At 42.1% G+C, this 13,346-nt stretch overlaps 1 protein-coding gene across 3 annotated transcripts in view; it reads left to right on the plus strand.

Moving 5' to 3' along the window:
* Window positions 1–13,346, plus strand: part of arhgef7a (Rho guanine nucleotide exchange factor (GEF) 7a) — a 33,456-nt gene that overhangs the window by 7,150 nt on the left and 12,960 nt on the right. For all 3 annotated transcript variants that reach the window (XM_077579491.1, XM_077579489.1, XM_077579490.1), the window contains exons 3-8: window positions 7,847–7,931; window positions 8,056–8,189; window positions 12,130–12,331; window positions 12,450–12,538; window positions 12,620–12,714; window positions 12,793–12,888. In XM_077579491.1, coding sequence (XP_077435617.1) covers window positions 7,847–7,931; window positions 8,056–8,189; window positions 12,130–12,331; window positions 12,450–12,538; window positions 12,620–12,714; window positions 12,793–12,888 — 701 coding nt within the window. The remainder of the gene's footprint in view (window positions 1–7,846; window positions 7,932–8,055; window positions 8,190–12,129; window positions 12,332–12,449; window positions 12,539–12,619; window positions 12,715–12,792; window positions 12,889–13,346) is intronic.

Raw genomic sequence — 13,346 nt, forward strand, 5'->3', positions numbered from 1 at the left:
ATCAACAAAATTCAGCTTAATGGTGCTTTACACAATGTTTCAATATATTTGTACATGTTGGACATAAGTCGGACTCGAAAGTATATTTGTATTCAAGTTAATTTTGCAAACAATTATCCGCTTACTTATCGGTTGTCGACATCAGCACTTTCTAAATTATTGGTTTATCTGTATCGGTTGAAAATTGAATTATTGTGCATCCCTAATATTTTACATATCGTTACTGTCCTCCCAAATGACAACTATTCACTAGGATTATTATATATATATTTTTTTAAAGCTATCTTGCTTGAGTATTTAGTCAGCCACCAATTGTGTTAAAATGATGACAGAGATCTATCATTTTCATCATAGATATATCTCAACTGTAAGGGATCATATTGTAGGAATTTTGCCCCACTGTCCACAGTGTCCATTATATATCAAATCAATTTTCCCTGATGAAATTAATTTAAATGTCAATCCGTTTCCAGCCAGTTACAAAAATAACACTGACTGCACAAATGTACTGCGTAGGGGTGGGGGGGTCACGATTCGATTCCGATTTTTGGGCCTGTGATTCGATTCAGAATCGATTTCGATTAGGGACGATTTCTGATTCAAAATGATTTGATTGACAATGATTTTTGCTTCAATCTATAGATGTGCAAGGAATTGTAATGATCTACTCGGGTCCTATTCGCTAATGCTAATTAGCGCACTACTCGCGTCACTTTTATCACTCAAAAGAACGTCTCCATGCTGAAAAAAAACCCTTTTATTGGAATAACTTGATCGTGACTTTTTCCTTCTACTCTCTAATGTGGCTACAATTTAACAGTGTATTAGACCGCGTGGAACCACACTGCCCCTCTGTGGCCAAACCGGGTACAACATGAACAGCGTTCCAAATAAAGGCACACACAGACAAAGGCAACACAGTATAAAAGAATTTAAATAAAATCGATTTTGGGACATTTTAAATCGATTCTGAATCTTACTAAATGAGAATGGATTTTTTTGACACACCCCTAGTACTGTAACTGTATATCATACCAGTGCGTAATCGTGTGTGGGATGGTTTGAGTCTGACATTTTGTTTCTTTTTGCAACGGAACTGTAATGGAAAGTGCACTGAACTGAACCCAACCGTACTGATTTGTGGAAATAGGGCCCAAGCCAATATGGTTGATTGAACTAATTGATCTGCTTTGCTTCTGATAGTCCAGAGAGGGCATGTTTGATTGATATGATATGCTGAATGGAATATGATTTATTAACCTGCGTTATAGTCTTCAATTGATGTCATTGTTTGGTATTCTGGTTCCGTGACTGTGTTTTTCTTAACTCTTTGACTGCCAAAAACGTTAAATAACGTTTAGTAAAATCCTCTGGAGGAGTGCCAAAGACGTTAAAAGACGTTTTTTTTTTTCAAAACAGAGGTGAAACTAACCATTTTCTATTGTTGATTACTGAAAAACGGAATAAGGTAGAAACAAACCTTTTTTTTCTGATGAAAGATAAGCGTCCAATCTTTCATTTGGTAGTATGTGTGTTTCCATAGTCCAAACACATAATTTTCTGTGGACCTTGAAAGATCAGTCAAAAATGCTTAAATCGGCTGGCACCCACGGTATCCCTTTTCTGAAAACGTCTGGCAGTCAAAGAGTTAATTAAGCGAGTTGCAATTTATCTTTACAGTTTCAAGTTGTTGGTTGGGACTGATAAGAATGCTAAAATATCCCTAATTAAATAGAGGGTAGTGTGTCGTGTAAGGCGGTAGATTCACCCCTACACATGGGTCATTGAAGCACGCTCCTCCTGACAATGCCATTCAGTGTTCCTCAGCGTTCCTCTTGGCTGGATCGCCAGCCGACGAGTTTGGGTCAGAGAAAACGATTGAATGAAGCGGGGCCTTCAGCAGTTCTACACAGCTGAAATGTCTGCAAAGGAACATCCTTGCCGATTGTGTTGGGGAAAGGAAGCCTGTTTGTGTAGGCTTACTGGTAAAGGTCAATGGGTCAGGACGGACAGGACAGGTATTTTTGTATGGTATAGTATTCCATTCTAAATGGTCCTTCCTAAAATATGTATTCTGTATTGCGCAGCCTTGTAGTAGTGCAGAATGGTGTGATCGGTGGCAGCTTAGTTAAACGAGCGCTCCATTGGTTGATCGACAAAACTGTTACTTCTGGGTAAAAATGTGATGCAAAGAATACTCACTATATAACAACTACAGTGGATTACGTTTCCCTCCCTTGTTTTTATTATTGTTTACAGACAATGTTAGCAAATTGAGCCGTGTTAGGCTTCTGGTTGCTAATTCATTGACATGTTACACATGTCCTACTGCTACAATGTCATACTGTCTTTCATATAACATCATATTTAATCTTAGGAGCTGCTCAAGCCTCAAGGTGCCTACAAGAGTCAGCATGTTGAAAATACATGAATTGATTCTTTTGATTAAATTTGACTGAGCAGGATTACATGTAATTTGGGACTTATTTGGCCATCTGTAGAACCGAGCTGGAACTTCTCCAAGGTGCTGTGCTGTGCCGTGCCAGCTCTGAACCCACATTGGCGCAGCTGCTAGAACTGCTTTGACCAGAAATGTGGCACTTGTTTGTGCTTGCAAAACGTTGCTTATGTCTTGCGCTCTCTCCTATGATCCTACCTGCCGATTAGCTACGGCAGCGAGTAGCGACTGACTGTTAACCTATGATATGTTTAACATATGAAGGCCTTATTACAACTCTCATCACCTCTCTGAACCTGCAGGATTTGTAACTCAGTGTTTCCCACACCATGTTAATACTTGGGCGGCCCAACCAAGTAAATTGGCCACCACCCAAGAAGTTTTCAAGAAAATTTATTAAAAATATATTTTTTTAAAACAAAAAACGTGTCGCGACAGGAAATACCGCATGTAACGTTAGTTCGCTGTCGCTCACTTGTGGATCGTGAGGCTAAAGGAGACCTGGTAACAGGACTGAGACCTACCTCCCGTCCAATCCCCCACCCATCCCCACCGCCGGAGTCCACCCACCCAAGTAGATTCCACATCTGTGGTAAACACTGTAACTACACCCCCAGTCTATTATTAGTCTTGAGTGACTAATAAAGGTGGTTGAGCTCTTTATGATTTGGTCAAATCCATCCTTTGGCTGCCTCTTATATGGAATCAGGTCACAGTGGCAGTAGGCTGAGTAGTGTAACTACATTGTAACTCTGCCTGGGGACACCTGGGTGTTCCTCGGCTTTCCTCTGGTTTTTATACCTGTTTTTGTATGAATTTACAATTCTCTAAAACCGTTAATTGGTAACAACCTAACCCTCTGCTGTTCAGTGGTACGGTAAAGATGTAACCCAATTTTGTACGTCACTCAGACTGCGTGTGGTGATGCTGATGTGAACGGTTGGGATGTATAGTTTTGTTGAACAATAGCTCTGGCTTGACGTTGCCAGTAGGGCTACACAATTAATCGGAATTTAATGATAATTCATAATTTAGATTTTTATGATGATTTATGATTTCAATGTTGGTATCTCGCGATCTTTAAAACTTTAAAGGTGCATGTCGCAAGATACAGAGTTTTTGCAGATTTGCGACCCCTCTGGCGAAAAGCGGAATGAAAGCCAGTGCGCCCAGAGTGTCGAGACGTTAGTTAGTGGTAGTTTTATTGTGCATTGCTTATCATAAATAGAGCCTATTGCATTTTCGTGATGAGGTCTTACCTTTTTGGCAAGCTGTGGGTCCCGTTTCATCCTCTTAGGTCTTTCCACATACTACAATATTAACACTGCTCTAATATTGATCCCCAAAAATTATTGTTATTTTACACTTCATATTTTGCACTGACAGTTTGCCTTGTTTTTTCCAATTCACACACATCCTCACCACGCACAGACACACACAGACCGACGCAGAGCTACTGGTGACTAACTGTAGGTAACTGCAGCTCCGAAACGAGCGCACCGTACCATACTTGAAGCATGCATGCTAAAAATAAATGGTAGCATGTGTGCTAAAATACGGTAACAAGCATTCTACCATGTGTTTTGAAATGGCAACTAGAGTAAAATAGTGAGTTCAGTTGTACTTTATAATTCAACTATTTAACTAACAGTACTCATGTTATTCGTTGCGGTGCACTTTAACAGGCGTTCACAATCTATTCACACACCGCAGCGCGGCCGGTGCGGCCTCTCAGTTTATTTTGATGGATCGCTCCAATGCTTCTCCAGCGGTTGGACCCTCCCAGAATGATGGCAAGCCCTGACGTTTTCTTGCTTCCTCACCTTCCTAACCATGGATTCATTGATGTGGAATTATCTCGCGGCTGTTCTTTTCCCATGTACAACCGCGTAACTGATACATTGCAGTTTAAATTGTGCCTTGTAAGCATGTCTCGACTTTAAGCTGATGACATTTACGGAGTTCCGCCGGAGTTCGAGTCGGTCGCTACACATCGCCAAATAGGTGGGGTCCAAACGGGGTAAACTAAATCATCTACAGGAGGTCACACTGCAGTCTGGCGTTTCATTTGATCTCTTTTTATTCACTTTCTCGTTCCATCTTTACATTCGAATACATACAGCGACAACTCTCTTCTGCCTTCATCGCACTAATGGTGCTCTCCATGGCTCGAACAGTCGCGCACAGGGGGTGGGAGGCGTTACCCCGAATGGATGACAGCTTTGTCACCATTCTCCTGTTGCCTAGCACCTCTACCGTCTCGAGACTGGAGCCCAGAACAGGGCCCGCCTTCTTCACCAACTTGTTCAGTCTCTTCCTCTCCGCAGTTGAGATACTGCTGCTCCAGCTGACCACACCGTAAAATAAGTCCACCACAGAGTCATAGAAGGCCCTTAATAAGTCCTTCTGCACCCCAAAGGACCTCAGTCTACATAGCAGGTGTAGTCTACTCATTCCCTTTTTGTACAGAGCCTGAGTGTTGTCAGTCTAGTCCAGGTTCCTATTAAGGTGAACACCCAAGTACTTGTAAGAGTCCACTATCTCAATGTCTATTCCCTAGATGTTCACCGGAAGGGAGTGGTTTAAATTACCTTTAGTCAGGGGAAAATCCACCACCAGCTCCTTAGTTTTTCCTGCATTAATCTGGATTTTCCTCACAGCAGGCCACAAAGTTCTTGTTCAGTTCTCGGTCTCATCTCCATTGTTGATGAGACCAACGATGGCAGAGTCGTCCGAGAACTTTTGCAGTTGACAGTTTGTCGTGTGGTGTGAGAAGTCGGCTGTGTAAATGGTGAACAGTAGAGGCCCTAGAACAGTCCCTTGAGGCGCCCCCATACTGTAGATCACCGTATCAGACACAGGGCCGCTTGTCTTCACACACTGTGGCCTATTGGTGAGAAAGTCCAGAACCCTTGTTGATAGCAAAATCCTTTGAGCTCCACTGGAGAAATCTTAGAACATGATTCTCACAGTACTTCCGGGCCTCTTAAGATGGGAAAGGGATCTCTGGACCAGTCTCTCCAGGGTCTTTGCCAAGTATGAAGTCACGGCTACTGGTCGGTAGTGGTTGAAGTCACTAGGCCGAGATGACTTAAGCCATCCGGACCAGTAACCTTCTTTACCTTGAGCCTTGACAGTTCTCTCTCAACCTGTGTGTATGTTCCCCAGACCTAGACTTGATCCAAATATTGGGTAGAAAACCTGTAAAATTAACAATTAAATCAAAAGCTAGCTCATGCATCCAATTGGCTACCATTATTGTAAGAATGTTTTGCCTACATAGTGGGTGTGGTATGTTTTTTTTGTTGTTGTACCCCGTGACATTCAACATTTGCTGAATCAGACATCTGTTGTGTTGTTATCCCATCATGTGTCTCGCTTTATTGGTGATCCTTTTTTAAAAAACGCATGTTGAAATACATGTTTTCAAGCACACACAGACAATTAGGGAATTTTCTGCAACTCTTCCAGCCCGCAAAGCATGCACACAAATACTTTATACTTGTAGTGTCACACTGTTGAAAAACTCAAAGCTACGTCCACACGTCACCTTAAGGCATATCAGCAATCAGAGCGGAAGAAGAATAAAGATTCAAATCTTGCTCAAGTTCAGCATTACTGAAGCACACATAACCAGTGAACCAGTGGGAAGAGCCGCTCATCATCATCGGAGATACACTCACTGCCATTCATACAGTGAGCAACACTGACATAAACATTAAGCTTTAATGGCATCAATCTTTATTTTGCGACTGTCAACATATTCCACAAGTCCTGATTGTTCTCCCTGCTACCACTGATAGGCCGCAGCCTGCAGCTCATACCTTTGACATCATAGTTGTTGTTGTATTGTTATATTTATTATACTTGAAGAACAAACATCATATTTAGCTTGAAGTCAAACAAACAAATGGCAGTACATGTGGCACTTATATGAGCACACGTTCCCTTTGTTCTCAATAAATATGCCGGCAAAAACAGTATAATAGCTGGCTCACAGTGCCTCTTTGATCAGCTCAATAAAATATTAGTTGTTCAGTCTCTCTACATAAATGTTATAGCTTCTTGGCGTACAGTATGTTGTAGTTCAGGGGTTCTTAACCTTTTTTACCTTTGGGGCCCATCATTTCCTGTAAAAAGTGGCACGGGGCCCATTAAAAAATTAGGATTTATGTTGACATATTGTTCGTATAATTGATAACTAAATTAAATCTAGTTGAGGTTTATAAAATCATTATCAAATAACATGATACAATGTGGTCATCAATGACATTTATTTGTGTGTAAACATTGACGCCCAATAAGATGCCCAACAAGCAAAGAATTCCAGAACCAACTTCTCTGTTTTTGTGTGTGTGAATGTGGATGTCTGTTTTGTTTTTGTTTTTTTTAATATAAATGAGACAGTGTAACCAGATTGATAATTGTGATTCACTCAAGGGAGTTTTTCACAGTATCAATCTCGGACTGCTCATTGGTGATTTGCTCGGGAAAGGTGGGACATTCTGTACAATACTTCGAACTGATTGGACGATGTGGCATCTTGTGCATGTTTGTTTTGACCAATCAATCGGCAATGGATGAAAATATCGTCTTCGGGTGTTGCAGTGACTAGAGCCAATGGAGAAGAAAAAGTGCTTACGACTGGGTACACCTAAAGACAATCAAGGTGTTTTTGTCCCAATTTTGCCCCTTCCTGACCAAGAATGTCAAACATCTGAAAATTTTATGCCTTATAAGATTATCCTTATGTCTGAGGTGTCTTAAGTGGGGATTTGTCCAGATAACAGTGTCAAAAATGAGTCTGGGCCAGCAATCTTAAATAATGAACATATTCAGTTTTTCCGGCCAAAAATCTTTGTCTGTTAGGGAAGCAGACGTGGCACTTGATGGAATGTAGCCAATCAAAGAAGCTCTCCGACTGACAAATGAGGAAGCGGCAGTAAATAAAACAAAGTAATGACTTACCCAATTTTCACCCATCCATTTTCAGATAGACTAAAGTGGATAAGACAATCTCTGCAGCCACAAAAGTGTTTTTCTGATTTGAGAATATGGCCTGAAATTAACACGTTAGGTATTGGATAAGCAATATTATTGAGTCTTGTTGACACAAAAAATGATGTCCACAGCCTTTTCAGCATGCTGGGGTTCTTCACTCATTGTCAGCTCCTATGTCAGCACGTAATTCAACGTGTATGTGTGGAGTGTGTGGTAACGAGGGTCAGCTCAATGGCTTCTGCAGATGTTCAAGTCTGCTGAGTATGTCTTTTTTTCCCTTCACCACTCATAAATTCTGTGAAAGATGACAACCAGAAATATCATAGATCACTCTGTGATGTGAGTGGGAACGTTTGAAGTTTTATGACATGTGTGTCTTGTCCACAGCCGTTTGAGGCCAGTGACCTGCTGCTCGGTCTCAACTTCTCAAAGGTGCTGAGTAGTCTTGTGGCTCTGAATAAAGCGACAGCAGGTTAGTCCATTTTTGTGTGAGAGGTTTGTATTGGTAGACAGTTGAGTAGTCAATGAGCGTGCGTGGGGCGCTTACTGCATCTACCAGGTCTGAGATATTTTTATTCTCACCCTCTCCTCTCCAGATATCGGCGTGGGCAGTGATTCGGTGTGCGCCCGACACTCTTCCGCCCACCGCATCAAGTCCTTTGAGTCTCTGGCCTCCCAGGCTTCACTGGGTCGATCCTCCAAGCTGCTGCAGAACCAGTTTCGCAGTCTGGTAAGTTATATAATTAATTGAATTGTTGTGTATAGTTAAAAGCAATAGCCATGTAGTCCATGCTAGCTTTGGGTTTATGCTTTGAGATGCACATGTTGTTTGAAGTTGTCATTCCCTGCATATTTGTGGTTCACTATTCAAGTCTTTGTGTAATTATTTCTGGATTCCATCACCAGCTGTTGGTTGACAATTTCACCTAATTGCGGTTTTAGGTCTATTTCTGAAATTCTACATAATGCCACCAAAGCCTTTTCAAAATAGAAAAGTAGTACAGTTTGATTTCAAAGACATCAAGACAAGTCAAGAATCTATATTGTCATTATGCAAGCATAAGGAAAATGTGTTCCAGCAGCTTTCGGCACAATTTTTAAAAAGGCACATAGTATAAAAACACCAAACTAGACTACATCATAAATAATTAAATAATTAAGAAGTGCAGACGAATTGTGCAAATAGGCAGGATATTGTAACATTTTGTTAAAGTGTAATACAATGTGGGTTTTTGCAGTTTAGTGGAGGGTGAGTATGTTTGGCGATGACGTGATGCAATTCACCGCTCTGCAGCAGTCTGTTGGTGCGAGTCCTGATACTCATGTACCTCTTTCCGAAGGGAAGAGGTACAAATACTTTGTGTCCCGGGTGTGTGGGGTCTGCAGCTATGCGACTAGCCCTCCTCCGAACCCTGCTGTCATATATAGAGTCCAGTGGTGGAAGAGGACTGCCCACAATTCTCTGTGCTGTTTTCACTACCCGGAACAAGTCCTTCCTGTCCTGTGCAGTCCAGTTCCCATACCACTTTGTTGCACCAAAACAGAGGATGGTCGGTCTCTATTGTGGCTCTTTTTAGGAACTGAGGCGAGAGTCCAGTCCTTTTAAGCTTCCTGAGGAAGAAGAGCCTTTGTTGGGCCTTCTTCACCAGGTGCTGTGTGTATACGGACCAAGTGAGGTCAGATGTAATGTGGATTCCTAGGAACTTGTTGTTATCCATTTGCTCCACTTCCTCCCCATGAATGAGGAGAAGGGTGTTCCATCCTCCTAGATCTCCTAAAATCCACAATGACCTCTTTGGTCTTGCTGGTGTTCAAGACGAGATTATTGTCTGAACACCAGTCTGCCAGGTGTTGAATCTCCTCTCTATAGTGGGACTCATCATTGTCCGATATGAGGCCCACTACGGTGGTGTCGTCTGCAAACTTCACAGTCATATTTGTTGGATGAATAGCTGAACAGTCCTGTGTGAAGAGAGCGGGACTGAGCACACAGCCCTGTGGTGTGCCTGTACTTGGATTAATAGGGTTGGTGTGCAGTCCCCAATTCTCACCACCTGAGGCCTATTGGTGAGAAAGTCTTTAATCCAGAGACATAGAGGAGCAGACAGTCCTAGGTTGTGGAGTTTCAGTATCAACTTGTCCGGGATCACAGTGTTGAATGCTGAACTGAAGTCCAAAAATAACATTCTGACATAAGTGTTAGGATCCTCCAGGTGAGTCCGGGCCGCGTGCAGTGCTATGGAGACTGCATCCTCTGTTGATCAGTTTTCCCTGTAGGTGAACTGATATCTGTCCAGAGTTGCAGGGATGATGTCCTTGATGTGATTTAAGATGATCCTCCCGAAGCACTTCATGATTACCGGTGTCAGCGCGACAGGGCGGTAATCATTAAGGCAGCTGACAGCTGATTTTTTTTTTTAGCACAGGCACAATGATGGAAGACTTGAGGCACACAGGGACCGAAGAGAGCTTCAGGGACAGGTTGAAGATGTCCAGGAAAACTCCAGTTAGCTGGTTAACATAGCTTCAGCACCCGTCCTGACACCTTATCTGGTCCTGCTGCCTTGTTGATATTGATCCTGTTTCTGCAAAAAGAGAGACTGAGGCCGCTCTTCCAACTGAGGAAGATGAACAGTATTTCTATGTATGTATGTCAGGCAGTGTAGAGTTGTGGCTGACCTGCTTGTGGCTGCTCTTGTAATCTGTGATGGTTCTGATGCCTCGCCTCATTTCCCGTGGGTTGTTGTCAGTGAAGTGCCCCCCAATACGCTGTCTGTGTCTGTGATTGGCCTGCTGGATGCCCTTCCTCAATTCTGACCGGGCCCTGCTGGAGGCCAGCCTGTCACCTGACCTGTAGGTTGCATCCCAAGCTTTGAGCAGAGACTGCACAGTGCTGTCAAACCGTGGCTTTTGGTTTGGAAAAACCTTGATGGACTTTATGGGTAGAACAGCATAAGTATAGAACTGCACATAATTCAAGACAGATGATGTGTAGGCCTACAGGTCTGAGTCATCTTTGAACATTTCCCAATCAGTAAGATCAAAACAGTCCTGTAGTGCTGAAGAAGCCTCCTCAGTGCATATCTGAACTGTTCTGGTAGTTGATCTTGTCCTGCAAATCATAGGTTTGTATGTTGGGATCAGCTCCACAGAGATGTGGTCTTACAGGCCCATGTGAGGAGCAGCTGCTGCCTTATATGCTCCTGGTATATTGCAGTAAACCTGGTCCAGTATGTTATTGTCTCTGGTGGGAAAGTGTATGAACTTACGGAATTTTGCGAGTACTGCCTTGAGTTCCACCTGATTGAAATATCCAGCCACAATCACAGCTGCCTCAGGGTTGGAGTTAATCTGTCTGCTGGTTACACAGTAAAGCTCCTCTAGCGCTAGCTTAGCGTTAGCCCAGGGTGGAACTTAAACAGCTATGATCAAAATAGAGCAGAACTCTCTTACTGTCTTAAAAGGTCTGCATTTCTCGGCCAGATATTCCAAATCAGGTGATCAGTGCATTCCGATGACGTGTGTGGCTGTACACCAGGAGTTATGGATGTACAGCGCAAGTCCTCCGCCCGAAACAAAGAGCGCCCCGCTATTTCCAATGCGGCATCGGGTTAAGTTGTGATCCAATCAGGTTTCAGTAATGTTGGTCACTACCACACATTAACAGAAGCTCAGAGGTGTTGATTGAGAAGGATTTCATGTGTATACATCCAGTGTTTATGAAGTGTTTACCCTACCCCTTTTGAACATATAAACTCTTCTTTCTTCCTATTCTTGTTTTCTTTTTTACTTTTAGACTTGTAATGTGTTTTCTTTATGTTTATATGTTCAATAAAACCAAAAACCAAACCATTTTTACTAGGTGTGGACATCTTTGAATGTCTCACGATTCGATTCGATTCCAATTTTTGGGTCTGCGATTCGATTCAGGATAGATTTTCTATTAAGCGCGATTTTTGATTCAAAATGATTTGCTTGACAATTATTTTTGCTTTAATCTATAGATGTGCAAGGAATTGTAATGATCTACTCCAGTCTGACTCGCTAATGCTAATTAGCGCGCTTCTCAAGGCACTTTTATCACTCAAAAGAACGGCTCCACACTGCAAAAAAACAACTTTTATTGGAATAACTTGATCGTGACTTTTCCTTCTACTTTCTAATGTGGCTACAACTTAACAGTGTATTAGACTGTGTGGAACCACACTGCCCCTTTGTGGCTAAATTGGGTACAACATGAACAGCGCTTCAAATAAAGGCACACACAGACAAAGGCAAGACAGTATTAAATAATTTGAATAAAATCTTTATTTATTTATTTAAAATCGATTCTGAATCGTACTAAATGAGAATCGATTTTTTGGCACACCCCTAATTTTTACCATCATTCACAGAAGTGATGATTCTCTCAACCAATAAACTGACTGCAGTGTGTCTTCACACTAACACTGTGGTTGGTTGTGGTACCCACCGGAAGGGTGTCTCAAGTGGTATGATATAAATCAGTTATTTTGGTACCTTTTGATGATATGGGAAAATGCCTTCCATTGTGAATCCACCTGTGCTACTTAGTGGAAAGGAAACAAGTTTTCAAGTGAGAACTCGTTCCACAAAAATCCCCCCAGCCAGCGCCTGTTTGTTTACATCACACTCGTGTATTGTTTTTCCAGGATATGTCGGAGAACAGCGGGCAGCAGCTGTTGGTGAAGGCACGTTTCAACTTCCTACAAAACAACGAGGATGAGCTCACCTTTAACAAGGGTGACATCATAGGCGTGACTCGTCAGGAGGATGGGGGCTGGTGGGAGGGGACCCTCAACGGCAAGACGGGATGGTTTCCTAGCAACTACGTCCGTGAACTCAAAGGCTCCGGTGGGTGCCTTCTTTGTCTTTTTACAGATGTTGAGATGTGTTCTGTTCGAATACATGAATTGAGTTTTTAACTGCTCATGCTGATGGGGTATTCCTGTATTCATTTCTCTTTCTATAGACAAGCAAGTGTCCCCCAAATCTGGTACCCTTAAAAGTCCACCTAAAGGCTTTGACACATCTGCCATTAGCAAGACTTACTACAACTTGGTAAGCATGTTGCACGGCAACATTCATTTCTGAATTGATCATGTAATATTGTTTGCCTCAGTTGACCATCTTGTATTTTAGGTGTTGCAGAACATTTTAGAAACAGAGACTGAATATTCCAAGGACCTCCAGGTCCTCCTCACAAATTACCTGCGGCCTCTTCAGACCTTTGAAAAGTACGTCCACATCACGCAGTCAGAGCCACAGTGTAAAACGAATACAGCTTCACGGTGACAAACTGTCTCTGTCTCTAGGCTCAGCGGCTCTGATGTATCTCTGATCCTGGGAAACCTGGAGGAGATCAGCACCTTCCAACAGATGCTCGTCCAGTCATTGGAGGAATGCACCAAGTAAATCCCCCTCTCCCACCCCTCCAGCACAGTCCCACTGCAGCAGCAGTATCAGCAGTCTGTTTCGTAACATAAATGTAGAGCCCTCTAGTGTTGGCCTTCTGTACTACATACATGAAGATGGGTTAAGTTAATACATGCACAGGTTGGGTATGTTTTGTTGTTTATTTTAACAATTTTGAAAACACGCACCAGCAATTGATTTGGCCATGCAGCCTGACACCTCTTTTAACCAGAGATTTATTTTTGCATATTTTAAATGTTGTGCTATATTGTTTTAATATCAAATGTGAACATATGAAAACATCATTTAAAAATAAAAATAAACCAATTTTTCTTACTTTTTAAAAAATCTTCTTTTTCTCTTTTTAATGATATTTAAAGGGGATGTGAAAATTCGTATAGTCGTATACACATACATATCCCAAACTTATCTAAAAAAAGATGTGTTTTAAAAT

This window comes from Vanacampus margaritifer, chromosome 11 (genome assembly GCF_051991255.1).
Source record: "Vanacampus margaritifer isolate UIUO_Vmar chromosome 11, RoL_Vmar_1.0, whole genome shotgun sequence".
In the NCBI taxonomy this organism is placed as follows: domain Eukaryota; kingdom Metazoa; phylum Chordata; class Actinopteri; order Syngnathiformes; family Syngnathidae; genus Vanacampus; species Vanacampus margaritifer.